This window comes from Eubalaena glacialis, chromosome 5, assembly GCF_028564815.1.
Source record: "Eubalaena glacialis isolate mEubGla1 chromosome 5, mEubGla1.1.hap2.+ XY, whole genome shotgun sequence".
Classification (NCBI taxonomy): Eukaryota; Metazoa; Chordata; class Mammalia; order Artiodactyla; family Balaenidae; genus Eubalaena; species Eubalaena glacialis.
Window position 1 is genome coordinate 94,635,488 of NC_083720.1, and position 23,061 is coordinate 94,658,548.

Below are 23,061 nucleotides of genomic sequence, written 5' to 3' on the forward strand. Positions count from 1 at the left end.
ATGAACTGAAAGATTTTAATCAATTTTTTTAAAGTTGTAATTCATTTTAAAATTTTATAAAGTAGATACTGTCTTCTCATCTAAGAATATGGTTTATCTGTCTTTCTATTTGTGAAAACCTTAATTCAGATTGTATATTTTCCTCAAATTTATTCCTAAGTATTTTACAGTTTTTTCATAATTATGTGAATGAAATATTTTCCTATTTCCATTAATAGTTTAAAGAAACACTGATTTTTGTACATTTACCTCATATTGAGCCATCTTGCCACATTAATTCTATAGTTTATTTCCTTGGGTTTTCTAGATGTACAATCATGTCATCAGCAAAAAGAGATGATTTCTTTTCAATGTTTATACTAGTTAACTACCGGGCTCATTACATTTATGAAAACTTATATATTTTCCATGTGTTGCTATGATAAATTATGTTGATAGATATCCTGTTATAAAACCAACCCTCCATTCCTGAAATAAACCTTACTCAAAGTATATTCCTTTAGAATTTGATAAATAGCTGGATTCTCTTTACTTATATTTAGAATTTCTGTACTTGTTTTCTTTGGTCAGATTTGTTGAGGTATAATCCACATACAACAAAATTGACCCTTTTTAGGTGGACAGTTCTATGTATTTGGACAAACACAAGTTACCATCACCACAGTCAAGATGTAGAACATTTCCATCACCCCAAGAAGTTCCCTCCTGCCTCCTGGAGTCTCCTCTCCCTTACCTCCTGCTCCTAGCAACTACTGATCTATTACCCACCTCTAGTTGTACTTTTGCATGAATCATATAAATGGAATCATACCATATGTAGCCTTTCAGTCTGGCTTCTTTTGCTTAGCATAATTTGCATCTCTACTAGAATTATCTGTTTATAAATTTTTGTTTTGGGGTACTAAAAACAGAGATGTAAAATGCTGCCACTGCTCTGAGAAACAATTTGGTAGTTCTTCAAAAAGTTGAACATGAGTTACCACATAACCAAGCAATTTCCATCCTAGGTTTATGTATCCAAGAGAAACAAGAGCATACATCCACACAAACACCTGTACACAAGCGTTAATAGCAACATTATTCATACTAGCCAAAAAGTGGAAACAACCAAAATGTTTATCAATTGATGAATAAATTAAAATGTTGTATAGTCATACAATGAAATATTATTCATCAATAAAAAGGAATGAAGTGCTGTTACATGCTACAACATGAATGAACCTTGAAAATATTATGCTATGTGAAAGAAAGCCAGTCAAAAAACACCACATACCATATGATTTCATTTATATGAAGTGTCCAAAAGAGGCAAATCCATACAAACAGAAAGTGGTTGCCTAGGGCTGGGGGGGTTTGGGATGAAATGGGGAGTTGCTGCTAATGGGTATGGAGTTTGTTTTTAGAGTGATGAAAATGTTCTAAAACTGACTTGTGATGATGGTTGTACAAAACTGTGAATATACTAAAAATCATTGAATTACATTAAATAGGTGAATTGTATGGTATGTGAATTATATCTCAATGAAACTGTGTAAAAAAATCTGTATTTTTCATTTTGTCTGAAATAAAGTAACTTTGGAATTAGCTCTTTAATGGTTAGACAAAATTCAGCAATGAAACTATCTGACCTTGGTGCTTTTTCCATGGTTGATCTTTAATAACTTTCCCAATTGCTTCTATGGTATTTGTCTATTTAAGATTTTTCTCTGTAGATCAATTTTGCTAGAAAATCATGTTTTCTCTAACTTCTCAGTTTACTGCTGTGAATTCCATTGCAGTATTTTCTTATTCTCTTGTGTATATCTGTGGTAATGTCTCCTTTCTCACTTCTAATTTTTCTTTACCTTCTTCAGGCTCATGAGATGAGTCTTTTTTTCCTTCTTCAGACTCATGTTTCACCATTTTAATGGTCTTTTTTTCCCCTTAATTAATTAATTAATTTATTTATTTGGCTGCACCGGGTCTTAGTTGCAGCTTGCAGAATCTTTTAGTTGCAGCATGTGGGATCTTTTAGTTGCAGCGTGCAGGATCTTTAGTTGCAGCATGCGAACCCGTAGCTGCAGCATATGGGATATAGTTCCCTGACCAGGGAGCAAACCCAGGCCCCTTGCATTGGGAGCGTGGAAGTCTTAGCCACTGGGCCACCAGGGAAGTCCCTTAATGGTCTTTTCAAAGAAACAGCTTTTCCATTTAATCTTTCTATTATGATTAATTTTTTTTGTTTTACTTATTTCACTTTTATTTCTCTCTTATTGGTTTCTGTTGGCTTACTGATAGTATTTTTCTAACTTAAGATCAGTACTAAGTTCTTTACTTTTTGCATTTGTACTTTTAAAAAATGAAGATTTTTTTTAAGGTTATAAATTGTCCTCTGAGTACAGCTTTTGCTGTATCCCATTGATTCTGCTATATAATGTTTGTTTTCATGATAATTTCAACTTTTGTTGCTATTCATTCTTTTACTTCCTCTTGTTAATTTGCAAGTTCTGTTGTTGTTTTTCATTCATTAACAGTTACACTCCCTTTTCTAGCACTCAAAATCAAAACTGTATTTTTCTACTATTTTTATGAAAACCAGATATTAATGATCTGATGCATACTTTTCTTGTACCAAGATGATTTTTTTTTTTCACTGCTTTCCCCCCACCCTCTCAATAAAATGCTAATTTTAAGATATTTTCACGTTCTTCACCCAGTCCTGTAAGATCTCTCCTCCAACTTCCAGGTTTTAATGAGAAAGTTTAGTACTTTCAGTTTCAGACTATTACTGTTATTTCCTTTTAGTCTGTTTTTTTCTATTGCAAAAATCCATATGTAGCATTTCCATCATGTATACAGTCTTATAAATGTTGGAAAAAAGTCCAAATTACTACCTGTAAGGTTCTATGGGAAAGGTCCATGAGTTTCCTCTTGTATTGTGCAATTTTGGCCATAGTTGTAGTTTGATTCTTCTGTAATTCACCAATATCTTCAGATATGATCTGTTTTTTTTTAAAAAAAATTTTTTTAAGGTAAATCAAATATAGGTATCACAACTATTTATCAGGGTTACCTATATGCAAAAAATGAGCCTAAGATTCATCTTTCAAAATATAAACTCTTTCCCTTTAAATCTCCTTTTATATTTCTTCCCCTTTTGTACATCTAAAAATTAAAAAGTACCATTCAAAAATTTCTTTATAGCTCCAGAAAATTTAGTGACGAGGCAAAGTGTATAGAAAAATAATATACTTCAGAAATAATTAAGGAACTTGAAGTAATACTGGAGAACAGAGCCAACAACCAGGCCATTGATGGAAAAAGTTAAGATCTATAAAGTGACATGCAAGAGGGGCCTAAAATATAGTATATAGTCGAATATCAACTGTAACAGAATATTATGGAGGGATATGCTCACAGTGGAGGGGAAAAGGAAGGATATTAATTACACAACTGAAGACATTTCTATGTCTCTGGATCTTTGATTTGCTCTTTCCCTAGCCTGAAATCTTACTGTTCCACCTTATGGAAGTCTTAACCTTAAAGAGTGAGTTAAAATCCTATTTTATTATAGCTTCCCAATCAAAATTAACCCCATTATTGTTCCTATCATAATTAATCATTCTATGACACTGGCTTATATTGAGATGTTATAAGTAAGAGGGTAAGAAGATTGAACAAGACATATTTTAGCATGTCTACCTACACATGTCACCTTTTAAGGAAACTTTCCAATGCCAGGCCATGTTGAAGGGACAAAATTAGGTTACCATATTTTATATTATGTAACCCAGGCACCCTCCCCATCTCAGTTTTGAAAAGTTGGCAGGGCTTCTAGACAACACGAGTAATTATTCTTCTATACCAGCAATATTAAGAAAAATAGAAATGTTACCACTCCCAGTATTTACTGACAAACACTAAAACATTCTAGGAATTAACCAAGAAAAAATGCCTATGATTTTTAAAGAGGTTATTTTAAAACTGTTACAAAGGACACAAGAGACCTCAATAAGTAAAGAAACAACATGTTCATGATGGAATAATTTAATATTACTAAGATTCAATTATCTACAAATTATATATTTAATGCAATTCCAACTAAAGTTCTAGCATTTTGACAAACTCATTCTAAAACTGTTATAGAAGAATGAAGATCCATAAAGAACTTAAAAATTTGAAAAGAACGAAGATTGGAGATTCACTCTACCACATATATTTAAGATATACTACAAAGCCATAAGAGTAAAAAAATGTGAAACTGATTTAAGAACAGACTACATCACATATATATGGGAACTTGGTTTGATAAATGCTTTGATAAATCATTGAGGAAAATAGTTTTTTTGTGAATGACATTGGAAAAATTGACCCACTATTTAGAGAAAGTGGGGTTCATATCACTTAGTACATATAAAGTGAACTCCATGAGGACAGACGACTCAAATGTGAAAGGTTAAAGTATAAAATAATAGAAAAAAAAAATGTAGGAGACTCTAAGACCTTGGGTGAGGAATGATTTCTTAAGCAAATTCCCGAAAAAGAAAACACAAGGCCAAAAAAAACCAATGGATATCATTACGTTAAAATTAAGGTTTTCATAAACAACAAGATCCTACTTTATAGCACAGGGAACTATATTCAATATCCTGTGATACACCATAATGGAAAAGAATATGAAAAACAATGCATATATATGTAAAACTGAATCACTTTGCTGTATAGTAGAAATTAACACAGCATTGTAAATCAACAACAACAACAAAATAAAGGTTTGCTGTTCAACTATGGACACTAAAGACAGAGTTAGCAGAGAGATGAGAAAAGTAGGAGATATTTAAAATGTTATAAACAGACTAGGGGTTAAAATCTATAATAAATGATGAACTCCTGAAATTCAAAAAGAAAAGATATGACGCCCAATAGAAAAACTGGACAAGATAGACTAGGTACATGCCATTCTCTCTCTCCTGTTGAAGACAGCTGTAAAATGAACAGAATGCATGGGCAACTACCTGAGGACTGAAAAATGAAAAGTGGCAGGAGGAAGAAGACATGAATTTGAAGTACCACTGAACTAGTGGTGAGTTTACCATTATTTTCCTCTCTGGCAGCCCCCCAAGTCTGGTTTCAACACAGCCCAAAACCTGGAAGTTTTGGGCTGTGTTGAAACCCAGCTCTAGCTCTAGTGCAAGGAAATACATTATGGTATCTAGAAAAGAGTTTCTCAGTTTTAACACTATTAATTTGGGCCAGATAATTCTTCGTTGCAGTGCTACTGTTCTGTACACTGTAGGATACTTATCAGAATCCTGGCTTCTACCCACTAGATGCCTGTAGCATCCCCCCAACCCCCCAGTTGTAACAACCAAAGAAGTCTCCAGATACTGCCAAATGTGCCCTGGGGGACAAAATCACCACCACCACAACCCCCAATGAGAACTACTGCCCTCGAGCAACCACTAAAAAAACTGATAGTTGAAATGACAATAAATTAAAAACAGAATACTAAGAAATGTCCAAATAACCCAGAAGAATGCAAAAAAGAGGAAAGAGAGGAAGGAAAAACAGAGCGAACAGATAACAGTAAGACTGTAGGCCTAAATCTAAATTTTATGCTGTCTACAGAAAATGTACTTCAAATATGATAAACGTAGGTTAAAAGTAAAAGGATGGAGAAAGACATACCATTCAAACACTAATCAAAAGAAAGCTAGAGTGGCTTTATGTTAATATCAGAGAAAGTAGACTTCCGAGCAAAGAGGATTCCCAGGGATAAAGAGGAACATTATGGAATAATAAAAAGTATATATGCCAAAAAAATGTAACAATCCTACTTAGGTACTTAACAGCAAACCTTCAAAATACATGAAAGGAGAAAAAGACAAATCCACAATTGTAACTGGAGACTTCAACTCTCCTCTCACAATAGAACTAGTAGACAGAAAAATTAGTAAGAATATAGAAAAACTGAACAATCTATCAAATGGATCTCACTGACATTAACAGAAAACTCCAAGAATAGCAGAATCCACATTCTTTTCATAGGCATGTCGGTTAAAAACCTTTACAAAGTTAAGGACTTCCCTGGTGGCGCAGTGGTTAAGAATCTGCCTGCCAATGCAGGGGACATGGGTTCAAGCCCTGGTCCTGGAAGATCCCACATGCCACGGAGCAACTAAGCCCATGCACCACAACTACTGAGCCTGTGCTCTAAAGCCCGCGAGCCACAACTACTGAGCCCATGTGCCACAACTACTGAAGTCCGCGCACCTAGAGCCCATGCTCCACAACAAGAGAAGCCACCGCAATGAGAAGCCCACGCACCGCAATGAAGAGTAGCTCCTGCTCGCCACAACTAGAGAAAGCCCGCGTACAGCAACGAAGACCCAATGCAGCCAAAATAAATTAATTAATTTATTTATTAAAAAAAAAAAAACCTTTACAAAGTTAAAAGAATTGAAATCATACAAAGTTCTCTGACCATAACAGAATTAGACTAGATAACAATAGAGTAACAGAAAAATCTCCAGACACTTGAATATGAAACAAGTCTAAATAATCCATTAGTCAAAAAAATCCAATAGTCAAATAGAATCCTCAAGGGAAATTAGAAAATATTTTTAATGAATCAAAGATGACAAATAGAACATTATCAAAACTTGGGGGATTCAGGTAAAGCAGCGCTTAGAAGGCAATTAATAGCATCAAATGCCTTTATTAGAAGTCTCAATAACCTAAGCTGCTACCTTAAGAAACTAGAAAAAGAAGAGAAAAACCCAAAGCAAGCAGAATAAAGGAAATGGTTAAGAGCAAAAATTTATGAAACTGTAAACAGAAAATCAGAAGAAGAAAAAAATCAATGAAACCAAGAACTTGTTCTTTGAAAAGATCAATAAAATTGACAAACCTCTAGCAAGACTGATAAAAATAAAGAGAAATAATAGCTTCTTTGGCTTTACTTTGAAGAAATTTGGTCACACCCCATTTATAGTACTATGGACAACTCATTTTAAAAGTGATGCCAATAAATTCAGTGTATCCAGCCTAAGATAATAAGGCATGGATATCATGTCACATTACAAAACCATGGTGGAATTTTTAGCCAGAGAAAATAATACAAAGGAAGAATGATTATGAAGTTCAAATATTTGTAGGGCTATCATAGGAACATAGTGATTACCTACAAAACATGCCAGAGAAAACGGGTGTAAATTATAGCAAGGCAGATTCTGGGTCAATGTAAGAAAGAGAACTTGTATCAATTAGAGCTGACAATGAAATGGGTTGCTTCATAAAACAGTAAGCTTTTCATTACTCAAACAGAGTCCAAATGAATATCTAATTAGGAATTCCATATAAGAGAACATGGAGGTGACGTCTAAGAACCTTTAGGCATTTGATTACAAAAGTCTACTTCATAAAATATTAAGTAGATTTAAGCATTCAATAATTTAAATTTGCTTCATTAAGCTACAAATTATAATACACTGACAACATAATCATAATTGTAGCCTTCATTTTCAAAAGTGTTTAATAAAATAATATGCATTTTCTGGCTGGAATTGAAAATAACAGTCTAATTAATCTGTTAAAGCCAACAATTCTGGGACTTCCCTGGTGGCGCAGTGGTTAAGAATCCGCCTACCAATGCAGGGGACACAGGTTCAAGCCCTGGTCCGGGAAGATCCCACATGCCGCACAGCAACTAAGTCTGTGTGCCACAGCTACTGAGCCTGCGCTCTAGAGCCCGCGAGCCACAACTACTAAAGCCCGTGCGCCTAGAGCCTGTGCTCCGCAACAAGAGAAGCCACCGCAATGAGAAGCCTGTGCACCGCAAAGAAGAATAGCCCCACTTGCTGCAACTAGAGAAAGCCCGAACACAGCAATGAAGACCCAATGCAGCCAAATATAAATAAATAAATAAATAAATAAATTTATATTATTAAAAAAAAGCCAACAATTCTAAATTCATTGTTAGAATATAACAAATCAGATTTACATGATTTTGGAGGCTCCACAATAAAGAAGTTATATAAAAGTATAATTGTTAATTTGCAGTATATACTATATTATCTCCCCTAAGACAGAACAGTAACTAAAACACATGGTAAAAAGAAAGGTCTGTAACCCCTATACTACTCCTAGGGCCAGAGAATGAAGCTAGATTCTTACATCTAATCTGGTCTGATGCTGCTTAGTCATCTGATCTTGAACCTTCAGTCTTCGAAGAAGTTCTTTGAAACCCACCATTGGTACAGGAATTAACCTGAAGAAATACAAGTGGTCAATTTTCAGACCTAAACCTATTATTACAAAATACACGGTAAGGTTTTCATAATAACACTCATGTAATTTCACTATATTTCTAGGGTTCAAAGGCAGATCTATGACTATGAAATCAACAATGTTACACCACAGAGATTTCATCTAACCTCCTTATTTTACTAATGAGGAAATACAGTTTGGTCAAAAACTGCATTACTAAATGCAAATATATAATTAGGCCACTAGTACTCAGATTTTAATGTTTTCACCACACTATGCTGCTTTACCATAATCAACATTCTTTAAAAAGCAATGAAAAGGAAAATAAACTCACCTCGAATGTAAGAACTGTAGTTAACAGCTTGCATTTGTTTGCTTCCCTGGTAGTAAGTATTAGTTCTTATATGAAAGCAAGATGAAGATACACTTACTTTTCAGAATCAGGGTTATCCACCTTGGCTTGTTCCCAGATAATTGGATCAACACCTACCACAAAGAAGAAATATTTTTTCTAAAAGGAACTATTTTCCATTTTTATAATATTTGTATGGGAAAAGCCCTGCTAAAGTAAGACACAAAACCTAGAAGCTGTAATGAAAGATGACTGTCAAATATGACCACAACAACAAAAAATTGTAAGATAAAGCTAAAAAAAAAAGTGACTTGAAAGCAAATATCTATAACCTATAGGGTAATAGATTAACCTCCAGAATATAGAAAGAGCTCTTCTAAATCAGAAAGACAAAAAATTTAATAGAAAATGGGCAAACAACATGAATAGGTAATTCACAAAAATTATAAACACGGGACTAATAAACATACAAAAAGCTGGTCAACTATAGTAGTTATCAGGGAAATGCAAATGAAAATAAGTATTAATTTTTTGCCATCAGAGTGGCAAAATTAAAGACTGATAATCTCCATTGTTGGCAAAAATAGAGCAGAATGAGAAAATATTAGAAAAATTAAAAATATGAGGAAAAGTAACACATTCCTGTTATGAATGTAAATGGTAGAACTTCCCCTGGAGAGCCATTTGGCAGTTCCAACAATATGTTAAGTACAGTCATCCCTCTGGTATCCACAGAGGATAGGGTTGAGGCCCACCCCACTTCTTGGGGATGCTCAAGTCCCTTGTAAAAAATAGCGTAGTATTTGCATATAACCCACACCCATCCTACCATACACTTTAAATCATTTGTAGGTTACTTACAATATCTAATACAATGTAAATGCTTTGTAAATAGCTGCCAAGGTGCAGCAATTCAAATTTTGTTTTTTCGAACTTCCTAAGATCTTTTTTCTCCTATTTTGGAGCTGTGGTTAGTTGAATGTGCAAATGCAGAACCTGCAGATGTGGAACTCCCAAATACAGAGGGCTGACTGTATACATAATCTTGACTCAAAAATTTCAGTACCAGAGATTATTCTAAAAAAATACATGCCTATGTGTTCTAAGACATATTTACAAGGATGTTAATTGCTGCATAGTTTATAATAGTAAAAGGTAGAAACAACCTAGAGGTTAAATTCAGTAAGGTACATCCACAGTATTCCACGCAGCTTTTAAAAAGAATAAGATTTATGTACTGACATGGAAAATACTAAGAAATACTATGAGTAAAAAGGCAGGTTGCAGTAAATGTATAGTGCAGAATACTTTTTTCAAGGACTTAGTATACATATGCTTACATTAAAATTACAGATAACGGATTAATAAAGTTCAATAAATTATTGATAACAGTTACTTCTATGGAAGAGAGGTAAAGATCCATCACACAGTCAATCTAGAAACTTTTATGGTGAGAACACATTCAGGTTTTACTTGAATACTTAGCTAAAATAAGAGATAAGCTAAACAAAAATAAAATACTAAGATTACATTATCTTTGGGTAGATGGAGTATGGACTATTTTTCTTTAGTTCATCATTGCCCAAATTTCTAACAAACATATTAGCTATATAATAGAAAAAACTAAATGAATGAATACAATAAAAACATTCAAAACTATGTCCCAAATAAGCAGACACAATAAGCTGACACTGGTGTTATTAATATTAATAACCAAGCAACGCCTCCCAAAATAGAGGAAGCACGTATTTCTAAATTTTTCATTTCCTCAACTCTATGACTCTGGAAACATACCAGCGGGAGGATTCTGTAAAAGCTGTTTGATCTGTGCAGGAGAAAGTTCTGTTCTAGTCATAGAAAGGGTTACACAAAGTTGCTGCAACTGTGTTCTTATATTGGTTTGTTCAAAATGGGCATATAGTGTTGTAGCTGGAACTCTTCTTGAAGTACCATTTGGAGAACGCTCAACAACATAAATGACAACTTCTGTCCTGGGGGAAAGATAACCAAGTTATAAAATATGGAGCATATAACAGCCACAAATATCAATGCAGCATGTGATTTTAGAAGGGTGCTAGCTGAATTCAGAAGCACCCTTCTAAATTAAAGGGTGCTAAATAAAGTTAAAATGAGGTAAGCAAGTAAGATATTATCTATAAAAGGTATGCTTAGCTGCAAAGTCCTATGTAAATGTTATTTTTTTTCCCCCAGAATTGAGAAGTACTTTGGAGATTCTGTTGAAGTTTATGGGTTGCTTCATTGCAATTTAGTCCAAAAAGTAAAATCTGATTTCAGTTATTATATCTAACTGATAACAATAATTCTTCTAACCCAAGATATCCTAAAGCAAATGTCTTGACACTAAGCATGATAATTATACATAGGACAAGGGAAGTTAATCACATTTATCCATGAATGAACATGTACAGTAATCAGTTAAAACATTCCAATGTCTTTGTGGCCCCTAATTTGCACACAGCCATAATTAAGTTTCCTCCTGTTTCTGAATGAGAAATCTAAGAAATTATTAGCATCTAATAAGAAACCCAAGATTAAGAAAAAAGCTTTTAAACAAATGCTTCTATAAATACTGAAGAATCACTAGCTGAGAAATATTCTGCTTTGAGATTTAATTTGTGCTTTAGCAACAAAAACACTGTTGATCACTCTCTTTGGACCAAGGCACACAGAAATATACAGTATATTTAATGTATACTTACTGATCATCTGGCAATGTTTTAATACCCTCTACATTTACAGTAAGGGTCTGGTTTCCTCCCAAAACTTTATGCAATGATTCTACCAATTGCTGTTGCTGGCTTCGAATATCTGTTTCTTTTTTGTTGAAAACTAAAACCACTAGCCCATCTTCATCTTTATTATTGGGCATACAACTATAACCTACTGCCTGTGGAATGACAAAACAAACAATATCAAAAACATGTACAGATCTCAAATCACGTGTTTAATATTAACAAGCTTAACACCTGCTAAAACAGGAAAAATAGCTTAATGTCTGGTAATGAAGGGAATATGTAATGATTCTTTCCACAACTCTGTGCCCTAGAAGGTCACACAATTATAAAGAGAAACTTTCTAACCCAAGAATAACATAAACTTAGAGAGTGAAATTAAAATTTCCTCTTCCACAGAGTAACTAAATAGCTTTCTCCTCTGAAAAACTTTGATATCCATCATTGTTGGGTGTTTCCGAACACTGTGGAAACAACTCTGCATGCCATAAAAATGACTGCAAAAGTCATCGACCAAAATGTAATTTACTTTATTATATATCTGACTCATGGAATCTTAAGCGAAGTTTATATAAAGATATATAAAGAAATGTTTACCAAATAAATACTTTTAAAGTACCATAATAACACTGTCAACTTATAAATGCTATAAACAATGTCTACATTATTTTATGGTTTCATGTAATACAAAACTTTATGAAACAGGTTAGTTTTTTACATATATTAAATGACAAACTATACCTTCCTAAAGAATTACTCTTTTAGACAGAAGCCTTTTTTCTCTTTTGTCACCACTTATAATGCAATTTTTTAAAAAGAATTTAAATTCACTCTGTATTAGTTCATTATGCATTTTACCATATGTATGTTAATATATCAATTAAAAAAAGAAAAAAATTAAATTGTCATATTCAACCTATGTCTACTATATACCTCTTAGTCACTACACAAAAGTATTAAAATTTCAACTATATACACTCAAAAGATATACTTTCTTTTTGTACAGTGATGAGATAAAGAGGTTCCCTAACAAGATAGGTTGGTCACTTTCTGTTGTTTAACCATGTTCAAGGGTCTGATCCTCAGCCTTGCAACTCCAAACACCAGCCTATGTACACATTGATTAGGTTTAAGAGACTGACATAGGCCAATAAAACTTAAAAGAGGCTGATGTATAAACTGGATTGAAATACGTTAATTTTTTATAAAAAATACATCACCAAGTTGACCTAAATCTCACTGGCTGATAAGTAGAATCTCTGCGAAGTTAAATTCAAATGAGAAAGTTGTTTGGTAGGCATGGAATCAGAGCAAAGAAAACATACTATGTTGTTGGAGTACTGGCTTTGGCAGTCAGCTATAATGACAACAGTATACATGCCAAGCAGAAGAGTTAATCCGATCTGCTGGTTAGGGTGTACTTTCCAGGACAATGTTAGATGAAAACCACTCAATTCTAGTTTTGGGTCTCCCCTTTATAGGTGCCAAGAAGACCATTTCCCCTCTGTTAACATTTTTTCCTGCTATAAATTACATTCTAGTCACACCTTCCTTCAGTCATATTCTAGTCATCTCAATCACACATATGTAAGAAATCACTTCAATTTTATAGTTTCTGTACTTTTAAAACGAAAGTGTTATTGTACCATGTTTAAGGAGTACTAAAAAACCAAGCAATTGTTTTCGTAGTATTATTTTAATCCAAATATCACATTTTCTCGTACACTCTTCAAGTGAAGATCAAAAGCAGTATTAATACCTTAAAACGGCAAAATGGGTTTTCTTGTGTGAATTCCACTGGTGGAATGTTACTGTTGAAATATCCTTTTCCTGTTCCCCAAAAGGCCTGTAGTTGATTCCATTTTGCCAAAATAGCATCTCTCTCATCTCCCAGCAGCGTTGGAGCAGAAAGAGCACTTGCAGTATTTATCAGTTGGTTGGACTGGGCAGGAGCTTGTGTAGGCTGGCTGAAGAGACCACCTAATGCTAAAAATGTACCCCAAAATTAGTTTTTTAAAAAAAGAATCAATTCAGGTCCTAGATATGGTAAGAATAATATCCCCCGCCCCAAGAGATCCACATACTAATCCCCAGAACCTGTAAATATGTTACCTTGCACAGCAAAAGGGACTTTGCAGATGTGATTAAATTAACTAAACTGAGATTATCCTGGATTATCAGAGTGGGTTCAACATAATATAAGGGCTCTTTAAAAGGGAAGAGGGAGGTCAGAGTCAAAGTGAGATTTGAAGATGCTATGCTGCTGGCTTTGAAGATGGAGGAAGGAGCTATAAGCTAAGAAATGGAGACTCTAGAATCTGGACAAGGCAAGGGGATGGATTCTCCCCAGAGCCCCCAGAAGTAACGCAGTCCTATCAACACCTTGATTTTAGCTCAGTGAAATTTAGTTCTGGATTTCTGATCTCCAGAACTGTAAGGTAATATGTTTTAAGTCACTAAGTTTGTGACGCTTTGTTATGGCAATAATAGGAAAGTAATACGCCAGAACAATCCTTATAATGTTAAACTTGCATTTCTGATATCATCTTAATACAATTAATTCCATTAAACACAATTTAGATCCATGATATTAATATTAGACCCACACCGAAAAAAGGGTAAAGTCTGTGAAGTTGCAGAATTGTTTTTTTAAACAACCTTTACTACTGTTATATTTGTATAATATATACAAATTGGAGGATACAAAATAAGCCAAAAGAATCATTATATCAATGTTATATCAATATCAGCTTAATAAACAATTTCCTTCTCTTAGTGCAAAGAAATATATAGTAAAAAAAACAACAAATGGGCAAATCCTAAGCTAAAGCTTTAGCTGGCTGTGTAACTTTGGACAAGTTACTTACTGTGTGTTAAAATTTCTCCAATAGAAAGAAGGGCTGAGTTGTTAGATCAGATCAGTATTTCCAAAGTGCTAGATAAGTAAATAACCTTGGTACATGAAATTATTTTGTCAAGCAACAGTTGAGTCACCAGATGGACTAAATCATATGACAAAAACTTCTCTTTTAATTATCTGATTATATATATTTTTAAAGTCTCAGTTTGGTGCTAGTATGCCTTTAATGCCTCGTGTCATCACTTATCTCACTTTTTAACAAAGGGGAGAACAAATCTAAAACTAGGAGTTTAAAGCAAAGGTATCTAGCTAGAATTTATTAACACTATTATATTTTCTGTGGACTTAAGTTCAATTATTGTTTCTTTATAAAGAAACAATAGCTATAGCAAGTGATACTGGTTTTCCATTTATAGCAGTAGTTTGGATTTTCCTTTCAAAATAAACATATTTAATGTTTAAAAGTAAATTGATTTAAAGAAAATTCTCTAATAATAATACAAATGGTATGTAGATAAAAGAAAAATCATGAATACCAAAATGACCTGAATTTTAGGACCACTATATTAGATGATATTTAAGTTTTCTTTCAGCTTTAAAGATTGCAAGTACCACAAGGCCAATGGGGCTTCTACAGGGCTAGAGAGGGGCTGCTGTTACCCTCAAAGTGAGTATTATTAATTCCCAAATGGGCATTTATGAAAATGGTAAAGAAGTGGATTAGAAGCCAGAAGACTTGAATCCTGATTTGCTATATGCTCACTTTGTAGCTTCCAACAAGAAATTCCTAGGTTTTATCTTCCTCAACTTTTAAATAAGATTAACAAATTATCATCTATACTAATTTACACTTCACACTAGATTCCAACCACACTAGTCTACTCAGAGCTCACTAGCTGGAAGGCATTTGAGAAACGCAAATAACAAAATGCAACAGATGCTTTTAAAGCCTTAGCATATTAGATTTCTCACACCTTTCTACCTTCTCAGGCCCTCATGCTGTTGATTATTCATTCCTTCAATCCTCAAAGAAAATCTTCAACTTTCACTGAATACACATCCTTCTTGAAAAACTCTTCTCTCTTAGATTTCCTGACAATACAGTCTCTCCTGGTTTTATATATCATACATATATACATACATGCATATTTTCATTCATTCATTCACCATGCATTCATTCAACAAATATTTACTGAGTACCCCCTAAGTGTCAGACATAGAGGCAAACACTAAGGATATCGTGGTAAACAAGACTGGTTCTTTAAACAAACTGAGCATATCAGACAAATATTAACAGTTATGGTAAGTGCCTCGAAGTAGAGGCTCTGAGAGTCCTAAATGAGGAAGCTAATCAAGCTTGGGGCAGGAGGGTTAAGAGAAGGCTGTCCCATAAGAACTTCAGCTAAGGTCTAAAGGAAGTAGTCAGCCAGGCCATGGGGTAGCATCAAAGAAGAACAGCATGTGCAAAATCTCTGTGTCAAAGAGGAGGGGAAGATGAGCTGGCAAAAGGAATATGGAGTACTAAACAATAGGGTAAGAGAAAAAAAAGACCAGACTATCACTGAAGTTGAGGGCTCACATTGGCCAAAAATGTGACAATTTGAGCATCAAAAAGAATAATGAATGCATCCAACTCAAACACATTCAATTCATTAAATCTCATGCATTCAAAATGATAATTTTTAAAAGTAAAAATTAAAAATTCAGAAAAATCTCAACACCTTGGACACCACTGGAAATAATCAGGCCACCAACAACTTCTTACAAAAACTGTCAGTTAAAAAGAAAGAATTTATCCTGCCTTTCCTATACAGATTCCATTTCAGGGTGACCAAGCAGTCTTGGGGGGATGCAGAAAAACTCCTTTTACAGAAGACTTTCAGTGCGGAAGAGAAGGCAGAATTAGAAAGTCACTAACTCCTAATATTGCAACTCCTAATAAAATAACTGATTGAGGCAATGACCATCAATGAATGAAACCATTAGGTTAAAGACTGATGGGGAACTTTACAAGACAGACTGGCTCTCACCACCCGAACCCAATGATCAATCTTAGCATCTCTAAAAGAGATGGCCTCATAATATGATACAATAGGATGCACACAGCACCACCCGCAAAGTATTCATGCCAAAAAGTCAAACTTAAATCTAATAAAGTACCTAAAGCTAACTTCATTTACCAGAAATATGGGGCATAAAGTCAAATGATTCTACAAGGAAACAAACAAATCTAGACTGGGGGATATTTCACAGGACAACTGGTCCAGTTTCTGTAACAATTCATGAGTGGGGTAAAAAAAAAACCCAAGCAGGGAATTCTCTATACTAAAAAGAAGCTTAAGAGACATAATGTGTGGACCTTGTTTAGATCATGATTCAAATAAACCAACTGAAGAAAACTTTACTGAGACATATGGGGAAATCTGATTAAGGATGATACCAAGGAATTAGTAATTGTGAGTTGGAATGACTCCATGTTTTTAAAGAGAGAAGCATAGTAAAGCAGTAAAGTAAGGGTGAAATGACATGTTTGGGATTTGCTTTAAAGTACTGACACTTCAGCAATTCAAAAAAAAAGGAGGGGGGGGAGGAAGGAGGATATAGATAACACAAATGTGGCAAGTTCTGACTTTTGTTGAATCTATTTGGTAGAACGTGGGGTCATTTTACTATTTTTGTGTTAGAATTTTTCACAATTAAAGAACAGTAGATGTTCATTGGATTTGAGATGATTAATGACCATAACTATTTGACTGGGTAAAGAAAGTAGAAAACAGATTAGTGTGGGCTAAGAGGTAACAGAAGACAGCAGCAGGGGATCCCATTCTTCTATATCTATTTCAAGTAGTTTATGAAGGGGAGAAGAGAGTGATAGCAAAAGATAACTTTAGTGAGATGTGAAATTAAAGTACTTTTATTTTTTTGTTTCTGTTTTAAGAAAAAAGAAACTTCAGACGTTTAAATGTAAATGAGAATAATCCTGGGATAGAGAAGCGGAAGACTTTGTTTTTGGTGGGGGATGAGAGGTGGAATGGGGTGGGGGTCTGCTGGGAAAAATAATCAACAGCACAAGGAGCCCCAGAAGGTGGGAGGATATGAGATCCAGAGCACAGGCGAAAAGAGAAGAGGATGGGTTACAGGGGTAGGTAGATAAATAAGATTCGGTAGTGGGCAACTGAAGGAATTACAATGAGGCATTCTATTTTCTCTTTGAAGCAGAGGTCAAGGCCATCTACTAAAAGTGAGAACAGAGAACTTTGAGATTTGAAGAGAATAAAGGTTTAAAATAACTTACAGAAAGTGGGAGAAAAATTTGAAAATAGAAACTTCACAGGATTACCAGGCAATGTTGAGGCCCCAACTTGGGTTGGTGATTAAGAATTTAGAGATTCCATCTTCTGTACTGTATGATTTTCTCAAGCAGTATCTAGACAGACAGTTGGGCTTACACAGGCTTGGGGTTGTTTTTTCCAGCAGACATGATACAAGGATAAGGAAGTTTAGCATACTGGCAAGAGTGACTGAAATGGAAGGACAAGGGCTCTAAGCTAATTAGAAAGGACAGTGAGACGGGAAGGAGCTGACGGAAGAGCAGAAAGTGTCAGTGCTCTAAGATCCTAATGAGGTCTAAGAACAGCTATGTTGGAAGTGGTTGAAAAGGCAGGCTAAAAGAGCAATAGGTTGTGGGATGTTTGATTATGGATTATTATTGATGATTGGAATTAGATTATTGATTGATTATGGAATTAGAACAGTTTCAGATGTTGCCAAAGTCCAAGGTAAGAATTGTGGCTAAAGTGAAATGGAGAAGGTCTTTGGAATAAAAGGTAGATGGTATGGCTGTCTGAGTACATAGCCATGTGAATGCTAAAATAACCCAGATTGAGAGCACAAGTTGGAAAGAAAAGTGGGACTCAGAGCCAGCTGCCAAAGTGTTCAATGCCCAGGAAATCAGCAGATAACAGAGATCAGACACATCAGAGGTGGTGTAACCAGACAGCAAGCACCTCATGCAAGCCAGAGTTTTTAAAAATGAGGCAAAAACTCCACAATCTTTGCAGATTAAACTCAAACTCCTTTCAACAGTAGGTCCCAAATTCATCACGCCATGCCATGCATTCGTGCCTTTGTCACTGTTATTCCCTCTGCCTGGAATACCCTTTTCTGATTTTATCCAACTGGCTAATTCCCTTAAGATTCAACTCTTCCTCTACATTCCAAAGCACCTTGTATGGGTCTATTTTAGTGCTTTCACACATATATATTTTTTATAATTGAATGTTTATTATTCTATCTAATTGGATGTTTGTTATTCTATCTCCTTATAGACTATGAGCAACCTTATATACCCAGTACATATACCTTATATACACGGTGCCTGACATAAAACATACACTCAGCAGAATGAGCCCTTTTCATTCTGAAAATGAACAGCACCAGATTCAAATCCCCATTTTTCCTAACAAGAGTAAGCACAACTATAACTTATAGTTGAAGAGACTTTATGTCAAGAAACAAAGAAAAAACTTCTTTTCCTTTCTTTTCCTTAACTACTTGGATTTCCATCACACTTTGCATTGTTGCAGGAGGACAGTAAGAAAGATATAATTGTAACACCAGAAAGAATAATTCTATTATCTTCATCCTATTGGTTAGATAATTCTTGAAATTCATTTTTAATACGTTACTAATCTTCAATGACTGAGTAGGATGAATTTCAGCCAATCAATCAACTTACCTAAGAAAAATGAAACAAAAGTGATTTTAAGAGGTAGCAAACTATGGAAAAGCAAAAGGAGCATTACAAAGGAAGTCAAGGAACTTGAATTTATGTTCCTATACTACATCTTGGAAGATATATGGAAAAGTCACAATTTTCTCAGTTACCTCTCTTCACCGATAAAATGGAGGTAGCAAGAGTTCTATTTCATAGAGTTCTTGTGATAATTAAATAAACTAATCCATACAAGATAACCCTGCAACATACTGCCACACCAGCTAGTAAGGAAGCTATCAAAGACTAATTCTACACTTGTCTGAAAGGACCTGGGAACCAACCTGAAGAGGCTTACACTGGCCAAAGATGGAACAATTTAAACATCAATATGGAAAACTGCAATGGACTGAAAAATATCAAATAATTTAAATACTTGAGTTCCTGACATAAAAAAAAAATTGGTTACCTTTGGAGAATGATAGGGAACCAACTCTTTATTTTGAAAGCTAAGAATAAAGGGAAAGAATCAACCAAATAGTGGATGAGGTAGTTTCTCTTTATAGAAGTATTTCAACAAATAAATGACAAAGGAATCAGATGGTTGGAATAATACCATTTTACAACCCCTAATGAATTAATGGATCTAGGTAATGATCACCAATGGCTGCTGCTAACATCACAAAAAATAGAATCAGACATTATATGCCTCTTGATAAAAATACAACACTACTTATAAAGTAGTCTTGCAAACAAACAAAAAAACTGAACTATCAATATAAATAAGCCCCTAGATCCAACCTAATTTACAAGAAATACAGAGGACAAGGGATATGCTAACTATACAAAGGAATATGCTAACTATACAATAGGAATGCAATCAGTAAAGTTCTGACTGACAACCTCTACAGGACAAATGATCTGATTTCTTTAACAAATTGAAAAATAAATAAAAAAGAAAGAGCTAAAAGGGGAACTTACAGAGATTAAGACAAATGAAACTGAACAATACAAGACAAAACCATAAAGAAAAGTAAGGAAGTGATCAACACAAAAGGCAAAACTATATTTCCTCTGATGGGGAAGTGACCAGGAGGGAAACGTGGAGGGCTTCTGAAGTGGCTGGCCAGGGTCCACCTCCTGACATGGGCAGTGGTTACAATGGCGTTCATCTTATATACAATTCATGAAGCTGTAATTTTGTGCCGCTTTCTATATTTGTTATTTTTATCAACAACAACAAAAATTTTAAAGGAATGATACTAAACACAGAGGCCTTATAGTCAGAATCATGCCAATGTGTCTTTTCCCCAGGTGCTATCATCATATATAAACACAAGAAGTAGCTTTTAGAATACTTTATAATTCCTCCAAAAAAAAAAAAAAAAAAAAGATATCCACTAAAGTGTTTTGAACAGTGCACTCAACAATGTTGCCTACATTGTTAGGGCTTTATATCTGAAAATGAAAACCTCTTATACTTACTAGTCTGTTGCTGCTGCTGCTGCTGTTGTGTATGAAATCCTCCAAATCCAAGTCCAGTTCCCAAACCAGTACCTAAACCAGTACTAGTTCCAGCTGTTGTACCAAAGCCAGTGCCAAATCCAAAACCTTTGTTCTGAGCACCACCGAAGAGTCCTTTGAATGAAAAATTTAAATTGTTTAAGGTAAAAAAACAAGCTGACTTGTAGCTCATTTGCTTCTACAAATGATATAAGATGTCCTCTTGGGCTTCCCTTGTGGCACAGTGGTTAAGAATCCACCTGCCAATGCAGGGGACACGGGTTTGAGCCCTGGTCCGGGAAGATCCCATGTGCCGTGGAGCAACTAAGCCCGTGTGCCACAACTACTGAGCCTGCAATCTAGAGCCCACGAGCCACAACTACTGAGCCCACGTGCTACAACTACTGAAGCCCACGCACCTAGAGCCTGTGCTCTGCAACAAGAGAAGCCACCGCAATGAGAAGCCCGCACACGGCAACGAAGAGTAGCCCCAGCTCGCCACAACTAGAGAAAGCCTGCACGCAGCAACGGGGACCCAACACAGTCAAAAAAAATAAAATAAAAAATTTAAAAAAAAAGGTGTCCTCTCACCAGTAGTGCCCGTGTTAGCTGGAGCAGAAAAGCTGAACGCAGAACCTGCTGTTGTAGACGGCGTCCCAAATCCACTAAACCCACCTAATTAAAAAAGGATAAATAAAATAGCAAGGAAGAATCTTTTGTAAACATATGAGGTAATTTCCTTTTCAAATTACATGATAAGCAATTGCTCCATATAAAGACAAAATATATTGGTCTAACTTTTCCTTTCTCTACTTCAACGTCAATTTTTAAAAAACTATACTACTAATCAAGAAGTCAGTATGTTGCAAGAAATGAGCTACTAAGTATTTAAAGTAGAAATACCACAATGCAATATATACCTTTCAACTAGAGGTGATTAAGCTACAGCTGAGTAAACATGTTAATAAGCCTATTGCCATAGTGTTAAGGCTAAAATGACTGTGTACTTTTATAGCAGGCAAATTCAAATGCCTACAAGATACAGGCTGATAACATTCATGAATGAAATAGACTAGGTGTTTATTGACTGCCAGAATGGATCAGTGTGAACATTTTTTTTTAAATGGCAGCAGTTCCTAAATTCCAGCAAATTACTGCTGCAGGAGAATGGTAGTTTAGTAGTGTTATATATTCCCATTTCTCCCAAGAAATAGAAAATCTAGAGTTTCTGTGTGAAATTTACACAATTTAAAACCTGAAGTCAACTGATTTTTTTGTAACTAATTCAAATATTTTTAAAACAGTGTGACAAACAGATCATACTGGCAGACTGTGCTGCCAGTTTGCAACCCTGGCTTCAGTGAATTAATTTATACTCTACTTTAGCTTATATTTCTACTTAGTCTCCATCAAGACTGAGCAACTTTTCAAATGAAACATACCAATATACTGACTCTTATACTGGTATGTAAACAAGAATGTGTTTCTTGAAGAGATAAGGGGAAAAAAAATCACAAGGCAACAGTGGCCGGCAAGGAGAGCAGAGCTATCACAGGGCTCTGCGCCACAACACTGACAGATACACAAATTTCACTTTTAGATAAATCTAGAGATGAAATTAATCTTAACCATACCGAGGCTGACATATGAATGGAATGGAATGCTGGCCAATACACAATGGCTTTTTTCCCCTTACTGTCAGTCTTTCCCTGATCACCAATGTGGTGTCAAAAAAGACTTTTAAGACAAATGTTTGAACCATTAGTGCTGAGTTATACTGCAGACTCTCTGGGATTCTAACTTTTAGTCTCATATATTTCTGGCATAAGAGACAGAGATTCATCAATATTGTAACATAAAAGATATAAGAAGGAAAAAAACCCAACCCACTGATAGTCATCATATGACTCTGACTTGGAAAATTACTCAAGAATAGACTACATGTTGCATGCAGGCACAACCAAATACTCTATTTACTTGTAGGTTCTACTGCAGTACTGCAAACTGTAAACATTTTGATAAAAATCACCTAAAGTACTGAACATTGTTCCTAATCTTTTTTCATTACTTCCAATTTTCACAGAAAAACTAAGATATATTCTGAATTGGCTATACAATAAAAACATTGGTATCTTAACATGCTTCATAATATGAAAATGTTTATTAGTAAAAATGGATCTGCAAGGATATAAAATAAAAAAGTAAACAAGAATTTCAATCAGCCTTTTGCTGAAGTTAATGAACATACATAAACATACATAAAAGTAGTTAAAACAGTTATATTATCACAACTCAAAACTTCACAGTGATAACTCCAAATGAACATGAAATCAAGCAAATACCAACAGGTTTATTTATTACTGTTGAATTATGAGTTGGGTGGGTTCGTTCGGAAACACAAACTTCAAAATCATGTTTCTGTTTTACCCAGTGCCAATTTTAAGCAAAGAGAGAAAAGTAAACATACCAAACAACAGTGATATGTGATCACTTTAAATATACCTTAGTGATAATGGATTATTTAATCTTTGGAATTTCAAGTATTCTTCAAAACGTTTTCAAATCAGATTGCCAAGGTCATATTCACACTGCAGTAACAAGTAACTGCACAAAATGCCAGACTTCCCAAATA

At 34.7% G+C, this 23,061-nt stretch overlaps 1 protein-coding gene across 1 annotated transcript in view; it reads right to left on the reverse strand.

Annotated features, from left to right (window-relative positions):
- Positions 1–23,061, reverse strand: part of NUP54 (nucleoporin 54) — a 29,968-nt gene that overhangs the window by 4,901 nt on the left and 2,006 nt on the right. The window contains exons 2-9 of the mRNA XM_061191499.1: positions 21,021–21,104; positions 20,412–20,564; positions 13,112–13,338; positions 11,320–11,507; positions 10,394–10,590; positions 8,679–8,733; positions 8,155–8,248; positions 2,874–2,981 (exon numbers count right to left, since the gene is read on the reverse strand). Coding sequence (XP_061047482.1) covers positions 2,874–2,981; positions 8,155–8,248; positions 8,679–8,733; positions 10,394–10,590; positions 11,320–11,507; positions 13,112–13,338; positions 20,412–20,564; positions 21,021–21,104 — 1,106 coding nt within the window. The remainder of the gene's footprint in view (positions 1–2,873; positions 2,982–8,154; positions 8,249–8,678; positions 8,734–10,393; positions 10,591–11,319; positions 11,508–13,111; positions 13,339–20,411; positions 20,565–21,020; positions 21,105–23,061) is intronic.